A 26,823-nucleotide genomic window follows, 5' to 3' on the forward strand; every position below is an offset into this window, starting at 1 on the left:
TGCCAGAAAACGTGGACGTGCTCATATTCCTGAAAAAGAACATGACCATATCTTAGGGTGAGCAGTGTGTCATGCTCGAAGAATTTTTGTCAGTCTGTTTGCACTTTGATTATTGAGAGAATACTACTTAGATTATGGTTTGCACTTAAAAAAAAAAAAAAAAAAAAAAACTATTTTTACCGTTTTTATTTTACATTTTTAAACTGAGGAAACTAAAGTATTTTTAATTAGAAGCTCACGCTGCAGTTATTAGGTCTGTAGACGTTAGTTATACAGGAGAGAAGCCAGTCATTTGAGTTTGTGGCGAAACCATTCACAGTGCTCCTTTTTCGTCATTCAGAGATTGAAGTTTCCATTAAAATAGTGTTAAAATCTTGTCTCGTTCTCGTAACCCAATATTGTGTATCATCTCGTGAGCCAAGTCTCATCACACCCTTAATCAACATACTATCATGTATTAACATACTGTCATTGGCTATATAACCCGTGAAAGCTTTACAATCTCCAAACACTTAACCAAGACAGTTAGCCGTCTAACTCCGAATGGCTGAAATGGCTTTATTTGTGCTATGTCTTTATAGTGTCAACAAAGGGATGCTTATACAATTTAAAATACGAAGGTTCTTCTCAGTGAAAAATCTGCTTTCCTCAACACCAGTGTGAAATGTATCTAAAGCACAGAACTTAATTGACAAAATATCAATCTGGATTTGTAAACTAACAGAATAAAAAAATAGAAATGGACTTACTCTGATCTGGTTCTTGAGCTGCTCAGCCTCCTGGCGTAGCTGATCCAGTTCACTCATTTTCCTCTGCTAATGGTGTGCTTCGCTCCGCCGCCTAGACTCTTGCTGATCTGGAGGAGACAAGAAATGTAAGGTTCAACATGCATACACCACATACTACTCATCTCATGTTGTTGGTAATACACAAAATGTACAGTTAAGTAACTTGTACTTGTACTGTTGACTTTTTTTTTTTTTTACATGCAAAAAAACATCAGGCCTATGTGCTTCATCTTCTGTGATAAATTTATGGACATGGTTACATCAACAAAATGCAGCCGAGGATCACATAGTGTCTCTTAAATCCTATCTGTAAGGCCCAGACAAAGTCGCAGGGAATCGCAACAACCCGACACTTTCTAGACAGCTCAAGACTTTTCCTTGCCAGCTTGAAACTGTTACCTAGCAACAAGCATTCAGCAGCTACTTGGGGCTAAAGATAACAATTTTGAGGATGATGTTTAATTTGTTCTCTCTCCCCTCACAAACAATAGCAATCCCTTCGGGCAAAGATTTGGCCACACTGAACAGCCAAGCCAAAAATATATATATATTTTTAAATATCCACTCTGCCATAAGGGAGCAAAACATACCCCTGCCTGTCAGTCAAAAGAAGCAAGGATTAAGAGTCCAGATATCAAGAAAGCAGAGAGGCCGACCAAGAGACCAGCTTGGGTTTCGTTGCACTACTGGAACCCCAAGGTGCTCAGGTGATGGGCAGGGATTGACAAAGCTGCCGATGCTCTGGCCTCTGGACTCTTCTCCAATGTCATTCCTGTAATCCTGGGACACAGTTGATTCAGCTTCTCCAGCCAAATCCGGTTAAGACAAAACCTGCTGATGATCCTAAAAGCAGTGGCTATCCCGCTGACCCCAATCCTCTGGTTGACGCTCTTAGCACTGACACTTTCATTTTCCATAGAAAGACAAATTCTACTAAAAAGAAAAATACTATTGTTACAATTATTAACTGGCTTCCAGGCTTATAGGCACGTTGGACACGGATGGAAGACGCACAATGTAAGTGGCACAATTGTTACTTCTTTAGGTGTCTTAAGTCACAGCAAGTCAGCAGACCACAACAGATGTCCATTGAAACAGTAAACTCTAGAATTATTTATAATTTCAGTGACTGCATACAGTGAACTAAATTAAGGAACTGTAACATAACTGTCCATCTGTCAAATACAAGCCAACTACAGTACCATTTGCACTGCAAACACACCTTACCTCCCTGTTTCTCTGGGTTTCGATACAGGTCCTATAGGAGTGTTGAGACCTTCTGAATGAACACCTTATCCTTCAAGCGCCTGACATCCCAGTAGCTACCTGTCACCTGATTGGCCAGCGCTGCTAAATGGGTCTGCATCTAAGCAAGGCGCCTTAACCCCTAATCTTCGTCATAAAAACTTCTCATGGTAATATCACGGGCTAATTATTGTCTTCTCTGTAATAGCCCTCGGTGTAAGAGGTAATGTCGGTCAACAGATTTTGGAACCTGAAAACATACCAAATGAACACCTGAACATTTGTATAAGTTGTATTGGGCTAAGGATATGTTTCACTGTTGATGAAGTCTAGGTTAGGGTGATTCATATACACTGCAATGTATAAATAACTCAACACTCCTACTGCTGACAATTCTTCATTCGCGCCAAATTATTACATGCGTCACAGCTAAAATAACCTCTAAAGCATTAAGTTTGTTTCAATGTTCTGTATTCTTATCTGATTCCATGTTTTGCGAAGGGCCACAGATCCTGCTCCTATAAACACAATTGCTCCTGATGTAGCGTTTTCCCATGGCCGAGGAACTATGGGGGTGGAGTCTGCAGTGCTACACGTTGCTGACTGGTCACACAAGTCTTGTGGCTGCTACAACATGTAAACAGCATCCATTCAGTCTGCAAGCAATCACCGGCTGTCCTAGCTTCAAATGACAATGCGGCAGAGAACACAATCAGTATACCCTTTGCAGTCCTTTGTGGGCTAGTAAGTTGTATATTGTAGTGTGTTCAGGCAATCCTGGTCAATTCTTCTGGAAACATTTAGTCACATATTTACTAGGTATTTGGTCAGGTGCTCATTAGTCACTAGTAGATATATCACATAGGCAATACCAATAACAGAGTGGACTAAAGGATGTTAAAAAAGGAAGCCATGGCATGGTGTTTGTTGTAGGTGAAAACAATGGCATAATGGTTAACAAGCTGGCTTTCAGTTCAAAGGTCTATAAATCCATATTGGGTCATTTCACTAAAGATAACATATTACCTCAAATTAAGTCACATATTTGGTTGCAAAAAATCTGCAATCAAAAACAACTAGAAGTCTACAATCCTTTTACACGAGTACAGGTTTGATATCTTTCCTGGCAATGCCCTGCCCTGTCAGACCTGTACTGCAGCCATCTTCACTTCTTTCTTGTTTAAGGGTCCTTTTCGCTTTACTTTTGGCTTAAACAAGTGAAACACATGCTAAGTTGAGCTGAGGTCAGGTGATAGATGCTGCCTGTCAGGAACATTCCACTGTTTGGTCCTTAAACCAAAAAAAAAAAAAAAGACTGCTTTGTATGAATGAACTAAAAACATATTTATGCTGTACTCAATGGCCTATGTGCCCAAAAATAGCCTGGCCTCTAAAATGTAAAAAGTGGATGTCTAATTGACGAAATGACAATATGAAAGTAAGGCAGTCGTCTTTACTGGCAATTAGTATTAGAGGTGTGATTCAGAAGACTCCTTTTCCCTTGTGCTGATGGTGGGAGAGTTGAAACCACTGGCAGCCAACAGATAGAGCCTCGACTTTGCAGCCTTCTCTTTCTGCTAGTTATTTTTAGAGAGGTGGTGGGGGAGGAGGAGAAAGAGGAGGGGAGCAGATTTTACATTTTCCAGCCACTCCTATCAGCTCCGACATCTCGAGCACAACACAGTGACAAGGAGAGAGGAAGTGTAATTTGACTCCACACACACACACACACACACACACACTACATTGGTATTTCTCCTTCCCATGCGACAATGATCAGGCATGCACCATTCATTTTCACATCATACAGACTTTTTAGTGGGCTAAATAAGCTTCTAAATCAGAGAACATTTCTGTATGTGTTTACACACGGCACAGGAAGAGAAAAAGAATGCAAGTTCACTTCTCTACAACACTTAATATCACAGAAAGGATTGATAAATAATAATGTTTAACACTGTTAAATAGTAACTTGTATTAAATTAAATCTATCTAAAAATGTGATTTACAAAAAGATGTTCATAGTTCTGAAACCATAAATGTGCAGTGTTGGAAAAAGTGGAAAAAGGACAACAAGACTTATTAGTCATTATGTCTGTAATAGCATCAACACATACTGTGGACATCTGATAATTGAGGACACTTGTAATCTCCAATATTTGAATATTAAAAAAAATAAAATACTTCTACTACTTGACAAAATAAATTATGGATAAAAACCCCCACAGGGCAGCAGGTGTAAAGGGACGTAAAACCACAGGATGGTCTAGTGGGGTTTACAACTAGATTTTTGGGGTAGACGGAAGGCTCCACCCTGATGACATAAAGAGTGGGGTAGGCAGTGAGATGTTCTGGTGCACAAGAGGATAGAGGAAAGAGAGGCAAGCTAGAGGACAGAGCCAGATTAAACTAATGAGAGTGAACAAGCAGAGGACAATTGGGAGGGGAGCTGCTAATTAACCCCTTGGTGAAGGGGAGCAAGGCTCGGTAAGCTTCCCAGCATTAAAGACTGAACAGAGGACACCCACACTGCCATTCCAAAATATAGCTTCTCTCATCTGGTTTTCAGCCAAATACTCTGTACAAATAAGCATATACAGTACAAAGCACTGTACATTGGAGTCACAAGGAGTACAAGGAGTCAGCACCGAAATAGCTACACCACATATTAGCAATATTTGAATGATCACCTAGGTTGATGTGACATGATTGACGAGCACAGCAAACAATATCAAATGTTAATTGCCAGTGATGGGGTATTTACTAGCACATTTCCCCTTGGAGTAATGTTCTTTTGCATTCACTGCAGGTGAGGTTAGGTTAGGTTAGACCCACACTCACAGATTTTGTCATACCATATATACTGAAATACTAGTCCTGATTACTTCGTCTCGTTTTGTAGTCCAGAGCAAGCAGGCTAAATCTTCTGTAAAGTCCAACATTTTTCTACAATTAAGTTATTATTAAATAGATGTAACCACATTGAAGCGTGTGTCCAGCACTTTAAGCAAACAGGGAACAATACCAAAGTGCACATCTACCAACAGTAAACATGTAAAATGACCTTCATAATAAAAATTTGAGTGACATTTGCTGACACGCTAATCTTGACGCTGAAAAATTTTGATATTCCAGTGTTTCCCACAGGATTTGAGAGACTATAGAGCTCAACAGTGACCGCCCACTTTTTTTAACAGCTCTGGTTCCAGAAGTGTTTTTCCCCATTCAATTGTTTCATTGACATTTCAAAAATTGCTTATTTAAAGAGTTTTAAGTCTGGAACCAAGCCAACCAGCTACGAGATTAATAGTGAGCATAAAACATTTGATTCGGCGCAAAAATACATTTTGAAAATGGCGAAAAGGGAAAGGTACAAGACCGTGTACAGAAACTATTATAGACTTCAATGGTAGAAGCTCACTCTAGCAGTTCGCAGTTTCGGCAAACGTTTCTATGGCAACATTGAGTTGGACCAATCAGAGACGCTGCTGTTACACTTAGGATTGTGGGTACTGTAGTTTTTTCTCCATAAGATCGTGGACAAAACATGTTTTTCTTAAAACAAGGTTGATTTCATACAGACTTCTGGCTTCTACAGAAAATCCCATTGACTGACCTCGTGGTCAGTCAATGGGATTTTTACTTCTGGAACCACTGTTGAGCTCATGGTGGGGGGACCTCGGACCTAGAGCTGCAAAGATTACTCGATTAATTGCCTATAACTATTTTGATAATTGTTTGAGTCATTTTTTATGAAGAAAAGAAAGAAAATTCTCTTTTGAGTTGTGAACAAAACAAGCCATTTGAGGACGTGATCTTGGGCTTTGGGAAAAACTGATCGACATTTAACATTTTCTTAGATTTTGTAGACCAAACAACTAAAATGATTAATCATGAAAATCAACAATGAAAATAACCGTTGCAGCCCTACTCAGACCCTCTAGATGGGTCCAGAGGCCAGTTAAATGCATCAATCTGGCACTTTGTGCTCTTGTTACCAATTGTGTTTCCCCTGTAAACAATTCAATTATAAACACACTGATTATATAGACATGAATGATAATGACACAGCAAACAAGTCTTGCTAAAAGCTAGGAAAACAAGGCAGAGTTTAACCCAATTCACAATTGTTCAAAACACAAAATCGACTAGAACATACATTTGAGCCATTCAAAGAAATTAAGCAAAATGGTAACCTGGGTTGTCTTAAATATTTAAATAAAATAAGTTCATTAGGAACACCCTAATCCAGAAAAAGTTTCAGAGCGAGGGCGTCAACGTAACCATAGAAACGCTCTACAGTTGAGTTAGGTTAAAACTCTAAAACTGATAAGAGTTTGTGAGCTCACAAAACAAATTGTAATAAGGAGTTTGAACAGATTCACTTTGACTGAGCCGCTTCGGTTTTAAGATAAGGTTGTCCTTAAGTGCGTGTTTATTTTTCTTTACATATTGCCCAGTTGTAAGGGCAGATGCACAGCCAGGCAGTGTACCAAAGTTGGGATGGAGATGGTGGGCTTAATAATTTATGCCCTCCTGCTTGGATACCAGCTGCCCCACCCCTTGCCTTCATGGGGGCTGCATCCCATCTCCCTGGTCTGATTGTTCCTGCTAACTAGCTTCTCTGTGGGATCTTATATTCTAGTACTTTAGAGTTCAATTTCGGTTGTGGTTGATTTGCTGTATGTGTGTTCAGTATGTGTTACAGCAGGGTATGGACGGGACTGGTTTCTTTCAGTGGCTGGGGCAGTGCCTCGGCTACTGCTCATCTGTATCAGCAGGCTGCCTACACCTTAATACGAGCACATAGTCTCTCTGAGCAGGCGTTTCCTTGTTGAGGGTGTTTCCTTAGCTGTGCTCGTCTCTCTCTTCCCTTTGTCAAAACATTCAGCGGATGTGGCGACAGCGCACACACTTTACAAATACACTTGCTCTGTGGTTTCTGCTACTACCATTGCACTTGCCAGTGTCCATCCATGCTTTGACCCAGGCTATGCAATCAGCTGCGTTACAATAACAGGTTACACAGGACATCCTGACAGTCTGCTTATGCTAACAGACAAATGTAGGGATGAAATCAGAGAAGGATGGAGGATCAGCAGGAGGCGCTGTGTGTGGTGCTGTAACACCAGCGGATAGGCTGGCACTTCACACAAAATTAGGTCAGTCTGACATAGATTATGCATAGTCCATGCTGGTAAACAAATATTCAAGACTGACTAAAGGCAAGAAGCCAGAGAGAAGCCAATGAGTATACTGAGGGAAAATGCCATGAGACAAGTCACTTTGCTGAGCGACTAAGTCCATTACTGAATGAAAGAGGGAACCAACAGGTATGTAACAGTAACCACTATTAATTTGCTGAGCAAAACTCGGAGGAGCGGCTGGTCCACCTTAATGGTCAGTCCACCTTAAGAGATCCAAAGTTAACTTCGGAGCCAACACCCTTTACTTTAATCAGCAGGTGGCAAGCAAGACATGGGAAAATGGCTTGAGTCTTGAGGAGTTGTAGCATTTGTTCACTGACAAATAGCCTGAACTGTATACACACTGCACTGATATGATCACAGCTACAACGTTACTGCTAACTTCATACTTCTCCTCAAATGTCTTGTTTTGTCCACAACTGAAATATATTCAGTTTACTGTCAGAGGAGTGAAGATACTAGAAAATATTCACATTTAAGAAACTGGAATAAGAGAATCTTTTTTTATTGATAAAAAATGACTCAAAACGGATTATCAAAATTAATTAATTTAATAGTTGACAACTAATTGATTCATCTTTGCAGCTCGTCCTTAAAGTGCTCATATTATGCTCATTTTCAGGTTCATAATTGTATTTAGAGGTTATATCAGAATAAGTTTACATAGTTTAATTTTCAAAAAACACCATATTTTTGTTGTACTGCACATTGCTGCAGCTCCTCTTTTCACCCTGTATGTTGAGCTCTCCGTTTTAGCTACAAAGTGAGGCATCTCACTTCTATTCCATCTTTGTTGGGAGTCGCACATGCGCAGTAGCTAGGTAAGGACTACTAGTCAGTCAGAAGCAGAGTATGAGGGCGTGCCATGCTAGCAGCTAGGCAAGCATTATAACGTGTGTTACAAAGTGACTCAGGACACTTTACAGATAGAGTAGGTCTAGACCATACTCTATAATTTACAAATACATATGGCACAAGATGTCTGTGAAACAAATACAAATCTGAAAGTAACAAAATCTTATCCTTGAGCATTCCTGATGCGAATACGCACATCAGAAACCCAAGAACAAACAGCTACTGGATGTCATTCTGGCTTAAACAAGCTATGAAAAGCTGTTTTATGTGCTGTTTTCAAATGTCAAATTATATCTAAATGGTCACACACATTGTACCTAGGTCAAAGCCAGAATAGTAAAGTGGCAGATGGCTCTAAAACCCTATTCCTGGCTTACAATGGGACTGTACTTTCAGGTCTTGATGCAAGTGGAATGCTTTTATAAAAAGCACTCGTCTGGAGAGAAGCCATCTCATTTCTTCTTCTCTCAATCCATCTAACCAACCAACAAACGATCCATCCATCCAGTGGAAGAAAACACACTGCAATATTTAAAAGCCCTGTGTCCTCTCACTTAAGTTAGGAAAATCCCATATAGTGCTCAGCCCCTCTAGTCTAAACAGTAGTGAATCCTAACCATTGACTAGCTCTAACTACCAAACTAGCAACATTATGATCACTCAACGTAATGTCAAATATAACAGCTAGCAGATTTACATCAGTAAGCTACTCCGATCCATTTGTGATGAATCCTGTTGGCTTATTGATGCGATCCATTCCTGAGGTGGACCACACCTCTACATTTGTGCTCTTGAAGTTTAAAACTTCAGGCTGGGGATGGAGAGATGATGTTCAAATTCTGCCCAAAACCTTACTGCCACGTCACCTTGATTCACTAATTTACTGTAACCCTACTTAGGCAAAATGTGCACTTTTAAGTTGGATGATGTAGAAAAGTACAACAATCAGATCATATTGGTATTGGCAGTTACTTCATATGACTCTGATCGCAACCTGAGGTAGTATAATCCCTGATAAAGATATAACTTATGTCCGTTTTAATTTTCCATGTTTAAAGATATTCAATTTTGACAGTTTTTACTGCTGCAAAACAGAGGCAAAATGATACTTTAAGTGCATGCGCCTTTTTTGTCTGGTTGTTGGGTGAGGGTCTAAGTGCTGTGGGGAAGTGATGCATGGTAAATGTAGCTGAAACACAACCAGGTCACAAAGAAAGCATGAACAAGGGGGTTGATGATGCAGTAAGAGAAGACAGAAGGCAATTGCTCCTGGAGATTTCTTAAAAGCCCTATTCAATCTTACTCACGTTGTCACTCTCCAACACACTTTCTACGGCTTGGTGTTTTTCCACAAAACAGGAGGCAACTACAGCGGTGTGGAGAAGGAAGACAATCTTTACTCTCCCTGTATTGGGTAGAATTGTGTATTTTGCATTTAGAGCTGGGAAGTGAGATACGATCACAAGTGGTCACTCAAGACGCCGGTATGAACTGACATATAAAGCTGTCCACTTGTGATTGAATCACCAAAGAGGCATGTTAATGCCAGGTCTGAACAGGGCCTGAGAGACTGCCCTGACAATGCAAAGTGTGCCGATTAGCACTGTGCCGTGTAATGGTCACTCCTCCTAATTATATACAGCAGGCAATGAGCAACGGTTGACAAACTGTGGATTATTCCTTTAAGCACTGTCTGAAGAGCAGGTGGATTTCAAATCCTTATGGGTCTTAAGAAGAATGGCTGAACTGAAAATGAATAGCCTTGGGCCTCATAACCCATTTTGCTCCATTGAAAGTGGAGCAAAATCCTGGGGCTACAAATGAGTATGCATAAGCTGACACGGTTCTGATCATGATGTTCCACTGAATTGGGTTCACAATTCTTTCGACAGAAAAATTACATTAGAAAAAGTACATTTCAGCTAGTTTCTAACTTGAAGAGGGTGCCTTTACCTTTTCCCTAAAAAGTTTTGGGGGGAATGTGGTACCTTCCATTCTGATGTAAACTGAGTGGAATCGTATCAGAAAGATGGTTTCATTATTCAGCTATTCGTAGAAAGTCCACATTTGGCCACTGAAACATCCATACAGGACAAACACGGGCCCAGAAGAATTACTCATGCATTAACAAAATAGCTGACATACATTTGATTTAGGGGTGGGAAGAAAAATCGAATGCATCGTGATTTTTGTGTGTGACGAAATTTATCGTTTTCCCTAGAATTAATCTTTTTTTTTTTTCCAATGATTGACCTAAATATTTTTCTGTTTATACGACTACATCATATCCGTTTCCAGGAAAACAGAGCAAAAGCAGAAAATGCAAAAAACTCCATGTTATGTACTTTACAAAAGGAAATCGCAATACTCAATACTATCGAATCGCAATACAAATCGGCATCCATGTATTGTGAAAGACTCAAATTGGGACAAAAGCATACCGTCCCTGCCCTACTTTATATGCTTTCATTTGATGTGAGATCATTTTAGTCATAGATCAGGAGGAGTGAAGGGCTGGCTTTAGAAAAAAAGCTTTTCATAGGATACATTGAAGCTGTATGCGTGAGACAAAAACCTTTCCACATCAGCGGACTCGGAGCCAGGGCAATAAGAGTATGCTGAAACCCTTGCATTTCCTGAACAACTAAAACTAAAAGCTTAAGAAAAACTATGTACTGTCAATTACACAATGCAAAGCTACTTCGCTTCTGTATTTGAAAGTATGCTGATCAATGCAATGCTAACTCCTCCTTTTACCCTCTTTATGGCATGTTTATTAGGCTCAAGGTTGTAGGTGTGTTGGTGACTAACTGTAATGTACAGTGGGGCAAATAAGTATTGAATGTGTCAAAGTTTTTCCCAGTAAATATATTTCCCATGGGGCTATTGGAATGAAATGTTCACCAGATGTCAGTAACAACCCAAGTAATCCACACATACAAATAAATCAAAACATGTATGTCCATGACAAAAGTTGTGTGTAATAAAGTTGAATGATAATGGGAATAAATATTTAACACATGAAGAAAAAGGGGTGTAAAAAGGCATCGGAAGCCAATAAACCATCTGAAATCTGTCAGTATTTAGGAAGCAATCCTGCCCCCTATTAGTGCAAATTAATATATCAGCTGGATTATTCCTAATTGATGGCCTATAAAAAAAAAAATTCTCATTACCAAGGTGTCACTCAAAAAGCATTTCATGATGGGTAAAAGCAAATAGATGTCCCAAGACCTTTGCAAGCTTATTGTAGAAAAACATACGGATGGCATTGGTTACAGACGAATATCTAAACTTCTGAAAGTTCCAGTGAGCACTGTTGGGGCCATTATCCGGAAGTGGAAAGAACATCATTTCACCATTGACCGGCCACGACCAGGTGCTCCTTGCAAGATTTCTGACAGAGGAGTCCATAGAATACTTATAAGAGTTGTCGAAGAACCAAGGACCACTCGCGGAGATCTTCAGAAAAACCTGGAAGAAGCAGGTACAGCTGTTGGCCTCTATGCACGCACACCACTGCTCAAGAAAAGGCATGTGGAAGCACGCTTAAAGTTTGCTGCACAACATCTGGACAAGCCAATGACATACTGGGAGAATATAATCTGGTCAGATGAGACCAAAATTGAACTCTTTGGCTATCATAGCATACACCATGTTTGGAGGAGAAATGGCACTGCATATCACCCTAAAAACACCATAGCAACAGTGAAGTTTGGAGGTGGAAGCATCATGGTGTGGGGCTGTTTTTTAGCATCTGGCACTGGCAGACTTCATATAATTGAAGGAAGGATGAATGGAGAAATGTACCGTGACATTCTTGATAAGAATCTGCTGCCATCCACCAGGATGCTGAAGATGAAACGAGGGTGGACATTTCAGCAAGACAATTATCCCAAACACACAGCCAAGAAAACTCAATTGGTTTCAGAGAAAGAAAATCAAGCTGTTAGAATGGCCCGGTCAATCACCCGACTTGAATCCAATTGAAAACCTCTGGAAAGAAGAGGTTCATAGAAGATGCCCCCGAACCTTCAAGATTTGAAGACAGTTTGTGTGGAAGAATGGGCAAAAATCGCAGCTGAGCAATGTGTGCGACTAGTTTCTTCATACAGGAGGCGTCTTGAAGAGGTCATTACCAACAAAGGCTTTTCTACTAAGTATTAAATAAATTAAATAAATTTGCCTGTGTCATTTCACTATTACACACAACTTAATGTATGGACTTATTTGTTTTGATATCTTTGTATGTGTGGATTACTTGGGTTGTTACCGATATCTGGTGAAAATGTTATGCCGATAGCCCCATCAGAAATATATTTACTGGGAAAAATGTTGACGCGTTCAATACCTATTTTCCCCGCTGTAAGTATGAATGGTATACGTCAGGGTTAAACAATAAGGGTTACCTAGTGGCCCAGGGCAAGTAAAACACCACGTCAGGTAGGGCTCGGCGGTATATTGTTTTTTAAGGTATATCAATACATTTTCAAACTAGATACAGGATAAGACAATACCGTTTATATCAATATAGCTTCTGTAAAGCCGTGTCTGCTTGCATTTCTCCTCTCGCATTCTCCAGGCAATCCCGCCCCCACTCACTCACATGCTCTCCTGCAACATGCACCACATTTGCATACAGTGTTAATTCAGGGCTCGACAGTAACGGTTGCCCTTGAGTCAACTGGCAACCGTTTCGTGGTCTCTGGTTGCCCCCTTTGGCAACCATATTTTAATATTTGTGTTTTTTTTTTTAATATGCAACAACAAACAAATCAAAACTTACATAACTGGAACATTTATTTAAAAAAAGAAAAAGTATTTTTTGTTGGTTGTCGGCGTAAATTTTAAACACTACGTTTGTGCGCAACACAACATTTCAGCTGTTGTACGACCGCTTTCCACACGCACAGCAACACAATTTTCTATTCACGTTAATGACGCATGTTAAAATCCGGTGCTAATATGGCACCGGTGCCCGGTATCTACCGGACAAAATAGCAACACGGATTTTGGTGCCTCATTACGGTACCACTTAAATGTCTGCGCTGCTCTCCGATGCTCCGAAACAGACGTAAGAGGCAACAGAAACATTGCTGCATGTCACGCTAGTAAACACTAACAACACGTTACACAGCAGGTAACGTTAGCTACAGTAGTTACTGGATTAAACACAGTTAAAATGCTGACAGTTAAACCCATACAGTTAAACATTCCATAAAGCCCTGTAATTGTTAAATTTTTTTGTTAATTGTTAACAGCTGTATATTTTGGTATGCAGGAGAGGAAAACCTGTAATTGCACCAATGTTTCAGCTGGTAACGTTCTGTTGTGGCGGCCGCAATGGCGAAAAACCCGACAATAAGCATGGCTAAAAACACCGAAGAACAGTAGTTACTGAACACGTTATCTTCAGTTCTATGAGTAAGAGTGAGTGGGACCGCAGCTGGATGCTGGCGATAGATGTGACCCATGACCAGATAATCATAGTTCATAAAAAAGCAACACAGTGACAATACAGACATTTTATACACAAGATGTATAGAATGCCGGTGACCTGCTGATGTGCATCCAATCCACGCTGGACCCGTTCATAATGAGTCAGCTGTCACTCTGAGTAGATAATCCAGTGTTCATACACTTTACTGATAAACCACAGAATTGTACAGTATGAATTGGCGTCATGATCAAACTCTCTCTCTCTCTCTCTCTCTCTCTCTCTCTCTCTCTCTCTCTCTCTCTAATACAGAGACATGATTTTTGGTCCATATTGCCCAGCCCAACATTGGGCAAGTAAATAGAATAACCCACTTGGCCGTTAGGGCACCCAAAAAAAAAAAAGTCTGCTCCACTGGACCAAAACAAGCAGTCATCTGCTCTCTCTCCTCTTTGAAGGTGAGCAACTTGAACAGTGACAGGACTTCATCACTCGCAAAGTCATGACTACCAAATAAACAATAGCATCGAGTACAACATTTTCTACATAGCCGGAGTGACAAACAGGGACAGAAGCTTTGACCGCAAAACGGTTGCATTTACATCTACTCACATTTACAAACATTTTAAACATTCAATGGTGGCTCATTGGCCATAGTTCTTACTGTTACAAATTCAGGCACTCAAATACTGGCATATTGTCAATAACAAAAAATAAAATAAATCAGTAATGCTCCATTAGGACTGGGCAATATATCAATATCGTTATGAGGCTAGATATCGTCTTAACTTTTGCAATCGCAGTATGACACAAGCGTTGTCGTTTCCTGGTTTTATAGACTACATTACAGTAATGTAATTTTCTGAACCTACCAGACTATTTTAGCTTTTCTTTTATTTGCCTTTACCCACTTAGTCATTATATCCACAATATTGATGATTATTTATCAAAAACCTCGTGTAAATATTTTGTGAAAGCACCAATAGTCAACTCCACAATATCGATAGAGGTATTTGGTCAAACATATTGTGATATTTGATTTTCTCCATATCGCCCAGCTCTATGCTCCATCATAGGACTCTGACCTGTTGATCATTTTCTTATCTGCAGCTTGCGCTCGTTTATACAGGGCAGACAACACGGCCTGGTTAAAATGCACAAGACCGTGATGACATGGGGTCCTCACCAAGTGTGCCTATGTAACAAGCTGGGAATGAGAACGGGTTATGCACATATGAAGGCACATTGTAGCGGAGCTCAAGCACTTTGACTACATGCTTTAATCCGGTATTCTCTATGACATACAGTGCTGTCGCATATACACAGCGTTTAACACTTTGGCACGGTATTAATCTGCAGCAGGAAGCTGCCTGAATGCTGTGGGGAGAACAACATGCCTTCTCATCCGTTTGTCTCATTTTAATTCTCACATTTAGGTGATGCCGTCGTAACTGAAATGTTAGTTTAAAGTATCACTGCTGACTTGAATGTGCCAATGGGATCTGCAATCTCAGGATTATTAGCAGCCATCATGAGAGCTCCCACAGCTCTAAAAAGGCTGAGGTGCCAAAATACTTTGTAATTGATAGTGGTACTTTCCATTACTTCCTGTTACCTTCCTCATATCTTTTTGCCAAATAAGTGCTTTGTTGTATGTATACCACCAATGCAGATCGGTGTATTGCTTTTTAAACTCTACAAGATATCGAACCTGTATTTAGAGGCAAACTGACCATGTTTTTTTTTGGAGCTCCTGCCAAACTGACATTTGATAATTAAAGCTGCTACCACTCTCAAGTTAACTTGCTCACAACAATGAGTCCCTTTCTAATAGAAATGGATTGGGCTTTATAAGAGGTAATATTTATAAAAAAAACTATAAAAAAAACTTGGACCAGCTCATTAACAATCCTGCTTATCAGCACACCAATTTCAAAGATTGTTGTTCCTATCAGTCACTTAAGGTCCTGACACACCAAGCCGACGGCCGACTGTGGAGTTGCCTCTCATCGGCCCTGGTCGCCTTTGTCTTGGCCAAAACTTTTCCAGGAACACACCGCAAAGACAGCCTATGGCCAAGTACCACGTACGTTCTGCGCCTGCGTGAGGAAAAAAAACTCCATAGCAGCAGGCGGCTGTAATCTTTTCGTCATTCAATAAGGGAGACCAGATAACGTTTCTATAATACCCAAAACAACAGAACCGAACAGAACCTACGGTTCCTCTGCTTCACTCCCCGCCGGGAAAACAGCGGACACTGGGAGATGGCTAACCGGACTGTCCCTCTCCCGGGTGTCATCCGTTCTCTCAGCAAACAAGTCTCCCTACAGTGGGAGCGGAGGCACCGAATGGCCTGTTGCTGGCTCGTTAAACAAAATTGTCACTCATCTGGCGATAGCAATGTGCTTTCCTTCGATGTGACGTGTGAATTAAACAAAGTTCTTACATTTACCTAATTTAGAGGCGCGGCCGGCTGGCTGTAAGCTAGCTTGCTTGCTGGGGGCTAATTGTTTAGCGGTGCAGAGGGCGCAGAGAGAGAGGTCTATTACAGTCTTTATATTAAATATCATGGTATAGGATAATAGTTTATTAACGTTAGTTTGAGATTTTTTAAAAGACATGTTATTGTTGGAATAAATATGCCTACACAAGTAGTTATGTATACCTCGTATGTTTATATGAGGCGATACCGATAACATCTCTAATATGAATATAACAACCGCCAATCAGCCGAAAAAAGGGTGACGAAGGCCGACGCTTGGCAACAGTGCAGGACACACCGCACAAACTAGGCCGACGGTTGGTTGCCGTCAGCCCAACTAGGACCGGCGGTTGATGATCGGCTTGGTGTGTCAGGGCCTTAAGACACAAAAACATAAGAAAATAGGGTCCAGGTTGAAGAAAAAAAAAGTTAGTAGTTATCCTTTAAGCCTTCCTGTAAGCTAGATGTAAAATTTCTGTGAACTTCACCTTTAACTGGGCACAATTGAATGTGTGTGCCCCCCTCAATGCTGGCTGCTGTGGGTAATGTCTGATGATAGGGGACATAACATCAATGGGACTGACAGTGGAGTTTAATTGATTGATTAGTGAAACATTCCATGATGCGGTGTACTCTTACTAGACAGGGTGCATTGTTACTAGAACTAGCAGCCATTGGCTATTGTAAAAGAATTGAATCCGAACAGACAGAACTAGCTAAAGGAAAACAAATATCCGACAACATAATTCAGTATAAACTGGTCTGTAATACAACTCTGAGCAACAGAGCTCAAGCCAAACAGACAGGCTAGCACTAATGTTGGCCGATTTTCTGCAAATGTCTGAAAACAATTAAGAAATCCATGTATAAAAGAAGTCCCATACGTTAACAAAGGTATGTTTTGTGCTTGGGACAGCTGAACAACCAGCTTTTCATACAGAGAAATGAATGAGTTAAATTAAAAAAGGAAAGAAAAAAAGTAAGGGAAGGTCAGGCTAGCCCAAAGCCAAAAGCATGACTTTTTTTAAAACATAAAATACACTCCTTTGATTGCATTAATAATCATACCCCTCCCCCCGTGCTTTCTCTCCAAGCTTCCAAGAGAGGAACAAGTGTGTGTGAAAAGTCACATGACAGCTAGTCCACTCTTTTGCCCAAGTGACTATGGTCTTTCTTGCTTAAAAAGGAAGAAAACTCAATACTAGCTGGCTTTCCTCGTCATCTCAGGATTCAGGTTTGGTCACATTTTTCCTGTGGCAGTGAAATGTAAGGGCTAGAATGTAAATAGACATAGAAACGGTCTCTATTCAAAGCAGGGCAGCCATTGAGGCGCACATGCAAAGCACTGCTAGGGCTTGTGATTGGCTTTCAGCAGGGTAACAGTGTCTAAAGATGCTGACACACCAAAAAGACGGCCGACCGTCGGCAGAAAAGGCAGTCGGACTGATCAGTCAGGTCCCTGAGGTCCAAAAAGTGCCTCAGAACACACCGAAGAGACGCCGACTTGAGCATACGCTCTGTGCGTGCGCAAAACGTAATAGGTCTCCATAGCAGCAGGCGGCGCTGCTCTGTATTGTTTCCATTAACAATCTGTTTCCCAGAAAATGAAAACCGGCAGCTGATTGTACGAACGCGTCACGTGGTTCTTTTTTCTCCGGAAATTCACAGCCAGGCTGTCATGGCGGCTTGTTCAGAATACGATCTCATATTGTACTAAAATAGTTCATCAAAACGTGTTTCTGAAAACATTTTAAGCGAGAAATAGGCCATGCAGTTTCTGAATCTGTCTTCATTTCAGATTGACAAAGGTCCATTTACAAGATTTGTCAGATTTTGAGCGGCTCATCCGCTCGCCAATTCCCGGGCGAGTCCCGACTGAACATGTCGGGTCTGCCCAAATGAAGGCCGACGGCTCCTCCGACGGACGACAGCAGGGGACACACCGAACAGACTCGAGTCACCGACCTCACCAGACGGTCCGACGGCCGATGACAGGCTTGTGTGTATGGGTCACTAAGCTGCCCTGGTGACACTTACTTTAACTATTCAAAACAGTGGCCAAGACCTTTTGGCCAGTGGTGACAAGCTATGTATGCATAACAGCACCTACGGTCAAACACACTGGGAAAACCTTTTGCCGCACACTTTGAAAAAACATAGAATTTGTTTCACTGTGCTTTACGCTGGGTTTTCACAGGCAGTTTCAAAAAACGACAGAGCAGTTGAAGTTTTTTCTCTCCATAAGAACAGATGTATGAGCAAAGTCTGGTGACAGTGGCGAAAAGTGCCCCGATATTCACCGCTCTGCCCGTTCTCCAAAGTTGATTCAGCCAATGAGGCTAAACCGCCTTTTGCCAATAGGACACCTTTTCGCAAATTAAAAAGTATCCTACATCAGCAACCTGTGGCGACGGCGTCACATCACTAAATTTCAAATTGTAGAGCATTACTGGCCAGTAGCATTACTAGTTTAACCACTTCTCAATAGCGTCGCTGTTTTCTGAATCAAATAGCTTTTCAGTAGCTTAGCTCTTTTATTAATCAAGTAGTGCAGTAGCATCCACACAAGCTACATTTCCCTGAGCATTCTGAAGCTCAAGCACGGCAGTTTTTTTGCTGCGGTCTGAAAAAGAACTGCTGAGGACAATCAAGACCCAAGCCAAGTTCCTGTGTCTTGCTTGTTAAAGTGAATGGGTTAGCCACGGAGCTAGCGACAACTTCAACACAGGCTCACAAACTAAAGGTCGGCTGGCTTTAAGGTGGACCAGCTAGCTCTCTGTTAGTGACATGCTGCTCCTCCAAATTCTGCTTTAGTAATGTCTCTCGCTGTAATCAACAACCACTAAATTGTATGCAAATAATTGTGCGATGACATCACTAATATGCAAATGAGCATATGACATAATTTGCACCCAAGCGCTCTAAAAACCCAGGAAAAACCCTGTACTGTTTTTTAGATCAACATTTAGACAAGTACAGGGTTTCTGCTATACACATGTAGCAATGGCGCACCGCCGCTCCTTCAGCTGTTCATGAAAAGTCATAAAGTCCTAATTACCGACTCTGCAGAGCTGTCTGCTCTACTGAACACAAGCGAACCGTCTTCCGCTCTCTCTCCACTTTGAGGGCGAGCAACTGGAACAGTGACAGGACGTCATCACTCGGGAAGTCATAGCAACCAAATAAACAACAGCGCGAGTACAGCAGTTTCTCCTCAGGCAGAGTGACATACAGCGACGAAAGCCACGACACAAAAACTGCACTAACAGTTAATATTTCCAGTGAAATATGACAGCTACAGTTTATTGGAAAATAGCGTTGTGGACACTGAATTTGATGAATTTACCCTTTATCAGACCCTAGAGGAGACAAGAAGCTAACGTTAGCAAAGCCTGCGGTCCCTCTGCCTCTGACCCTCCGTTGCAGGAGACGTATTCCCCAACACGCTGTATTAACGTTACGGTTTAAAATGTTTTCCAGGTTGGTGGGGGTGCATACCACTCAAAACCAACATGAAAACATTTAGTAATGTTCCCTCAGGGTTTTGTTAAAATGAGCTGTGACGTTAAATCACCTGTTTCAGGTAACCCTAGGGTACCATCTATTTGCGGGATTGTTCCGAGGTAACTGTCGATAGCTAATGTTGGCAAATAAGCCAATTGTTCATATTTTGGCACGTTTATCACCGTAGTAGTGGTCATAGTGAGTGAAAGATGTGAGAGATGCACGTTGCAAAAAGTGTTATGTATCTGGAATTGTTCATTAGCTGTGTGTGATCTCTGTAAAGCTGAACGGACTCACAGTAGTAACATTAGGCTAAAACAGATTTTATTGTTCTTTGTGTGAGAAAGGACAGAAAAGAGACACCAACATACCCTGGCAGAATGGTAAGACATATGCTTTTGAAATGAGAGATGATTGCAAACTGGTGCAAAAAAAGATCTACACACTGTTTTCACTTTGTACCGTCGAGTTTGAATGAAGTGTTTTTTTGGATGACAGCAATTAATCTAGTCTTCATTAGGTAAAAGAGAAACTTGAATTTATAGGGGGAAACGTTTTTTTTTAATTTTATTTATTAATAAGGCAAATAGATGTAAGAATATTTTCTTTGACAGTTTGTGAGTTTACTTTGTTTCTTTATTATTTTGCTCATTTATTAGACTAAAAAAAGCTAAGAGAGCTTGTGGAACAAAGCGAACTCGCTGCTCAAACACACCTCCCAGCTGACTGAGGATAAAGGGGGATAGGGGTAGTCGCCACAGCCTCCAGCACACACACCTGGGCAAATATATTGGCAATCCCCACCGTAGGTTGCTGGGCTGACAGTGGCCAGTTGGAAAATTTACAGCAGACTCTGCATAACGTTGGTTAACTTTAACCAGCCCGGTTCCATGTGGAAAAGAAAACGACAGAGAGAAATAGCAGTGTTTCCCCTACTAAATATCATGCTCTCCTCCCCTCAAACCCCTCATTGGAAAACAAATCAGAATGCAAAAAAAAAAAAAAATCAAAATACAACTTTCATAACACCCCAACGTCACCCCCCAGCAGCCGCCACCACAAATAGACCAATTATGTGGGAAACACCAACAGACAGCTACAATTACACCATCTTTAGTCCCAAATTTGCCAATACAGTAAATGCGTAACACACCCAGGTGAAACCGTTTCAGTTCAGAATCAGAAAGGGTTTTATTGCCAAGTACGTTTTTTAACACATACAAGGAATTTGTTTTGGCGTTGTTGGTGCACATCACACAGTCTCTAGATGGAATATTAAACAATATAAGTATAGGTATAAACAATATAAGTATAAGTTGTGTTCTGTAGGAAGCTTAGTGAGTGAAGAGGACAAGGGATTTAGATTGCTCAACCACAATACTCACAATCAGACCTAAGAGTAAAGTAATGGAAGCCATAATGCAGGGGCCACCACTAATGGTCCATTTTAATTAAGATACAAGAATACACAAGTTGATGAAGACACCATTGTGGATGAAGAGATCTACGGCTTCAAGAGCTCAGAACAATGAATAGGAGCACATTTATTAGCAGACATGCCGTCCTGGGTATTTTGTCCGCAATTCTTGCACTACAATGAAGGAATAAGGAACCAGGAAAATAGATGTTGACAGCAAACCACTGATTGCAGTAGAAACATTTCCTCTGTAAGAAAATTTGAACATTTGATCATGGATGTATTAGGAGAACTGGATACAGTGTTCGACACGAAGCCCTGTTCATTCCAATGAGAGTTGCTCAGTGGTGCATGATGCACTCATGGAGCTTTAAAAAAAAAAAAAAAAAAATGCACGGATCTTGCGCTCTGCTTCTACAGTTTGCGTTGACGTAGCAACACTGCGCGTTCATGAGCTTGCTTACTCGAGTTTGGTAATAGCCAGGCCATTAGCTGCAATACAGCCACGATTAGCCAAAGCAAGCTGTTTGGCAGGTATTACGTCTGATGTATTGCTATATATTCACCAACGTTAAACATTGTGTTTTCGTTGTTCCTCATTGTTTAAATGCTTATCAAAATAAACCCATGGATGCATTAAGAGACCCAAGGAGATGTAATCATTATGTTGTGCTACTAGCTACCACTAGCTACTAGCCGACGGCAGTTTGGGAACTGAGACGTTAACGTTACATCCACACTACAGGCTTTACATCATACAGCCCTTGGATGCATTATAAGATAATACAAATGATGAATTACTGTCCTATTATTACAGCCACAGGAACACAGAATCGTCATAATTAGCCTGCAGTGCAGGGCAGCTCAGCTGGGCGCAGTCCTGTGGATCTCCTTGCGTCCATTACGTGCGTTCATTATGCATAGTTAAATAACTCTGGATTCTGCTATTTGTGTATGTTATGTTTACAACATAATTTAAATAAGGACAATTTAAATGTTAGGACTGGTAAGGTGATGTACGTCCAAAAAAATATCCACTTATATATATATCGGAGTGTCTTTCGCCATGTAAAGCTATGGGAAAAAGTAAGAGGGTTGCCAGACGTTGCAATTCCACCGTTGGCCACTAAGCATGGTTGCATCAAAGCCTGGCACTGTTCCTGGGGGCTTGCATTTGATATACTGTCAAGAAGTGAAATTGCTGGACAATAAACTTACAACCAATCATATCACACAGACGAAGTTCGGGTTTTCCCTGCCATTATACGAGTTAGGCGCAGTGCCTAAGCGTTTTTGCAGACCGCCTAAGCATCTGAAAGTAACAACGTGAAGAGCGTCTGGATGAGCAGACACACAGGACGGGCATCTGCTGGTTGTCTTCTGCACACACGTGCATACGTCAGGCCATACAGTATGCATGTTACACACACAGCACCAGCTGCAGCCCACACATTAGCAAGTGTGCGACGGTGGAGAGAGTGAGGTGCGTTTGTCGGTGAGTATGAAGTTAGCAGTAACGTTACAACTGTGAATGTAGCAGTGCAGTGTATATAAAGTGTATTCCAAGTTCCCATGTCTTGCTCACTACCTGTTGGTTAAAGTGAAGGGGGATAGCCACGGAGCTAGCGACAACTTCAGCACAGGCTCACAAACTTAAGGTGGGCTGACCTTTAAGGTGGACGAGCTATTCTCATTTTACTGACAAGATGCAAGATCCAAAATGCAATGCGCGTATTACATCTTATGCACCTAAACACTAATTTTTAAACAATCATACGGCAGTCTTTTAGGAATTAACCGCCCACTTCCCTAAATAGGCATACCGTTGAGTAAACTAAACAACACCATGTTGTTTTGATAATAAAAGTTGGATGGAAAGATGGGAGTGCTAGCACCTAAAATGACAACTTTCAACGTAAAGAGCTGTTTTGGATAAACTAGATGACAAGACGTCAGTGATGTGGCTACTTAGAGCACGTTTAGCCACACAGTCGATAAGACCACCCTAAACAGGTTTGGGGTAAATAAAGTCTGACACAAAACAGACTGGTGATGTATATTGTTACTCTGTAGAAAAATGCGGCCAATAAAGACAGGATAGTTTAGCACCTGAAGCAGTCTTGAAAACAATTAGCAATTAGACCCATTCCACTGGAACAAACAGTGAGGCGCTCAGAGAAACAAATCACAATTTTAATATCTACTTTTTCTAATGTTAAGACGTTTCGAGTCCGACCCGCAGCCCTTTTCTGCATGTCATTCCCTCTCTCTCCTTTCCTGTCTTCGGCTGTCCTATCATATAATGGCCCAAAAACTTATCTTAAAAAAAAAAAGAGAGAAAAAAAAAAGAAAAAAAAGAAGAGGGATTTTACCTAATGAATGTGACTGACCCAAGATATGAGCACCCTGGATGTAAATACTTTACACTAACAAGTTTTAAGTTTAGTGTCTATCTTTGGACAAGCTACAAATTGATGCCAACATTTGTGGCCAAATAGCCACCTCTTTGGTTCTACAACGGTTGCTTGGGCTAATGTGAACTCAGTGCAGCCCTGTTTGAGTCTCGACATGAAACACCAATGCGGCCATACTGTATAAATTCCATACTGTATACATTTCCAAGTACAGATGTTGACAAAAATGTGGGGATTCTGAGCAAGCTGGATGACATCAGAGTGTCTTAATAAACTTTTACCACAGTGTATATTACACTGTATTAAAAAGTTGGGTATGCATGTACTTTAACACTCATTTGTATGTGAATGGTCTTAATACCTTTACATGTATCTGCAGTAGAATAACAGGAAACCTTGGTGCATTTTACTCAGTGCCAGTAGGTGCTTGTTCGCAAAGCCTATCAGCACTTTTCTACCTTTTAAAGATGCCTAGTGGACATGCAGTTAACAGCAGGATCACATCAGAGAAGTGAATAAAAATCAGCACTATCACTGACCAAAGCCACATAATCCGAAAGAGTGAAATCCAGACTAAGATTTTAATCCCATTCATATCATGCACTCGCAGATTAAAAGAGGAAAAAATACAGCGGGATGAAAATCCTTTATTAAAAACAAAGAAAGACACCCCCCCCCCACCAATCGCAAAAGGCTAATGACTCAGGTTTTAAAACACATGGTCATTATCTTGTGGTGACACTCATCCTACTGACAAGCTCTGCTGTATACAAACCCAGGGATAAATGTCTTTCAGACAAACATTACTGCCATGAAGGCTTTCGGATAGGCTCATACACCACTACTATCATCATATAGACAATACAATTTTTCAGAAATGCCCACAGGTTATGCCATGACTGTCCACCAGGGTCACTGGACAGAATGCCACAAACATTCTGGGCGTCAGAACAGTGTGGGTCGCATCCAGGTCACAAAAGCTGACTAACATTAAATGGAACAATACCTAGTTAGATAACTCCATGCCTTTGGATGTCCATACAAGTTGTTCTCAAACTAAAACCATTATTGATTAAAATTATAATGTACTCTGTCCAGTGATCTACGCTTCATATTGTAATGGAGAGACATCACTAAGGCAGCAGTTAACAGAGCTGCCTCAGGTGTGGTGGAACCATCCTGTGAGTAATTACCAGGACAGAAAACAAATCTTAAAAAAAAAAAAAATTAAAAAAAAAGATCAGTATTGGGAGCTTTGGGTCGACGCTTGACAATTTAATTTAAATGTTTAAGTCATTCAGTGGCATTACATATTTTTTGCAAGATTTCAACCCTTCCAAACTGTTAAACTACACAGCCAAAATAAAGTTTAATAAATGTCACATTTATTTTTTCCAGTTTCAATTGTTTTGACAAAAGAAAAAAGGTGAGGAAATCACTGCACTTAAAGCTGAGTGAAAGCTATATCTCTGCATATTTTATGTACACTATATATATATATATATATATACACACATACATATACATACATACACACACACACTGCTGGTCATATATTTGTTATCTACTCAGTTACATTTAACAGAGTTCTAGTCGGGATTGAGAAAAATATGTCCCATTTCCCTGAGGTGTGGTTACAGATGTTGGAAATAATACATTAAGTTTAATATCAAAATATGTAAATCATTGTTTGTTTTATTTCTTTCTTATAAAATCATAAAAATATTTATCATAGTTGACATGTTCCCTGGTAGGTTCACAGTCAAGATGTACAAACTCCTTCCCCACCATGTTTCCCTGTATCTGAGGTACACATACTGGATCCATTTTACCAGGAATCCCATCTGCTTTAAAAACGTTTTAATGCAAATACATTCTGTACATTTTTACGATGGGGAAATCAAAGAAATCTAGTCCGCCAAGCCTGGACCCATCCGACGCTCGGCATCTGTCTCTCTCAGTCTGAGAAAAGCGGTGATGAAAAAGGCTTTGAACGCCATCTTGTTCATTGCAGCTGCCTGGGCCCTGAATACAGGAACCCATTCATTCGAGGAGGCAGAGGGAGGGGGCACACTGGCAAAATGAATTCATCGTTGTGAACCAGTAAATACAAATAGCTCTTTTAAAAAACACCGAAAATGTCTTATAAACGACTAGAAATCGGCTATTTTCAGTAATTGATTGTTTAGATGCCATATCTTAACACTGCTGGTCAATAACTTCGTCAAAGCGGTGCTGGAGGAGGTGCTGAGCTCGGCTTCCTGCGACAGCACGTCTGAGTCGTTGCTAAACCATCTTTCGAAATATTTACCACTAAATAAAAATCTCCGAACTCTTCTCTTCTACTTTAACGCATGATGTCGGTGTGCTTACTACGATTTGATGCTTCATTGTGGATAAAGGGTGCCTGTTTTCCGGACTAGAGCTAGAAATACTATGGAGCAGCGCGGCCCGGTGGGGCACGGTTACTGTAGCTGCTAACAACTTGCCCTGCAACAGACCCGCTATCGAGATAAACAGCTTGTCAAAATCCAATTAGACAATCTCGTTTACACATCATTAAAAGAAGAAGTTCAGATAAAGGTCGAACTATGTGTTCGCAAACCGACGCTGGTTAACACTCATGAAACTAAAATGGCTATTACCCCTATCATGTCCACAGCAGCGCTTATTGTCATTCAATTACCGCTTGGCAATAGATGCAAATTTATATAATTTGTATGCATTGTGCATTCTAGGGAATCGCCCTAACGAATTATCCATTTCAGCACTATCAGGAGATGACTGAACGGCTGACTCTGCAGACTAAACGTGGGAATGTTAACATATAGCTGTGACATACAGTAGCCATAATCCATGATGGTTTGGCTTCGAGTCACTGAATTAAACGCTGTTAGTTGAACTAGCCCGTTTAACCATAGCTTGTCAAATAAAAGTCCACAACTACGAAATTCGGTATTAGGTAACGTTAAACAATTTTAGCAAGGCAAATATGAACGCTTCAATGCACGAGTTTTACATAAAAGCGGCACTTAACAACAACACCGTTCATATTCACTAAGGATACAGTAAATTGTTCTGGCTGCCATGTTCAGAATATACACACCCAGATCAGCCATACCAGGCTGCAAACGTAGGCTGTGGTCACTGCTGGCTAACTTGTATGGACTGGCTACGGAATAGTGGGGGTGGTGGTGATTCTGTTGGTGAAGTAGCCATTTTTAGACTCCCTTCGTTGTCATTTGCATGATGCTACACATTTTCAACATGGGAGGAAGTAAATCCAAACTCTGTTCACGTTTGAGTTGTGCAAGTATAAGAAGTTGCAGCTATGTGGCCATTATCTTACATAGCTCGCATAACGTTAGTCAACACTAAACAAGTAATGTGCGACCAATTAATGTTAGCTTACCTGGTAATCACTAACGTTAGCCATAGAATAACGTTAAAGATGTGAAATGTGGGCCGACATAC

At 40.8% G+C, this 26,823-nt stretch overlaps 1 protein-coding gene across 1 annotated transcript in view; it reads right to left on the reverse strand.

Moving 5' to 3' along the window:
* LOC144520639 (guanine nucleotide-binding protein G(I)/G(S)/G(T) subunit beta-1) overlaps positions 1 to 26,823 on the reverse strand; it is a 41,161-nt gene that overhangs the window by 13,405 nt on the left and 933 nt on the right. Inside the window, exon 2 of the mRNA XM_078254509.1 lies at positions 750 to 856. Coding sequence (XP_078110635.1) covers positions 750 to 806 — 57 coding nt within the window. The 5' untranslated portion in view covers positions 807 to 856. The remainder of the gene's footprint in view (positions 1 to 749; positions 857 to 26,823) is intronic.

This window comes from Sander vitreus, chromosome 7 (assembly GCF_031162955.1).
Source record: "Sander vitreus isolate 19-12246 chromosome 7, sanVit1, whole genome shotgun sequence".
Taxonomy (NCBI): Eukaryota; Metazoa; Chordata; class Actinopteri; order Perciformes; family Percidae; genus Sander; species Sander vitreus.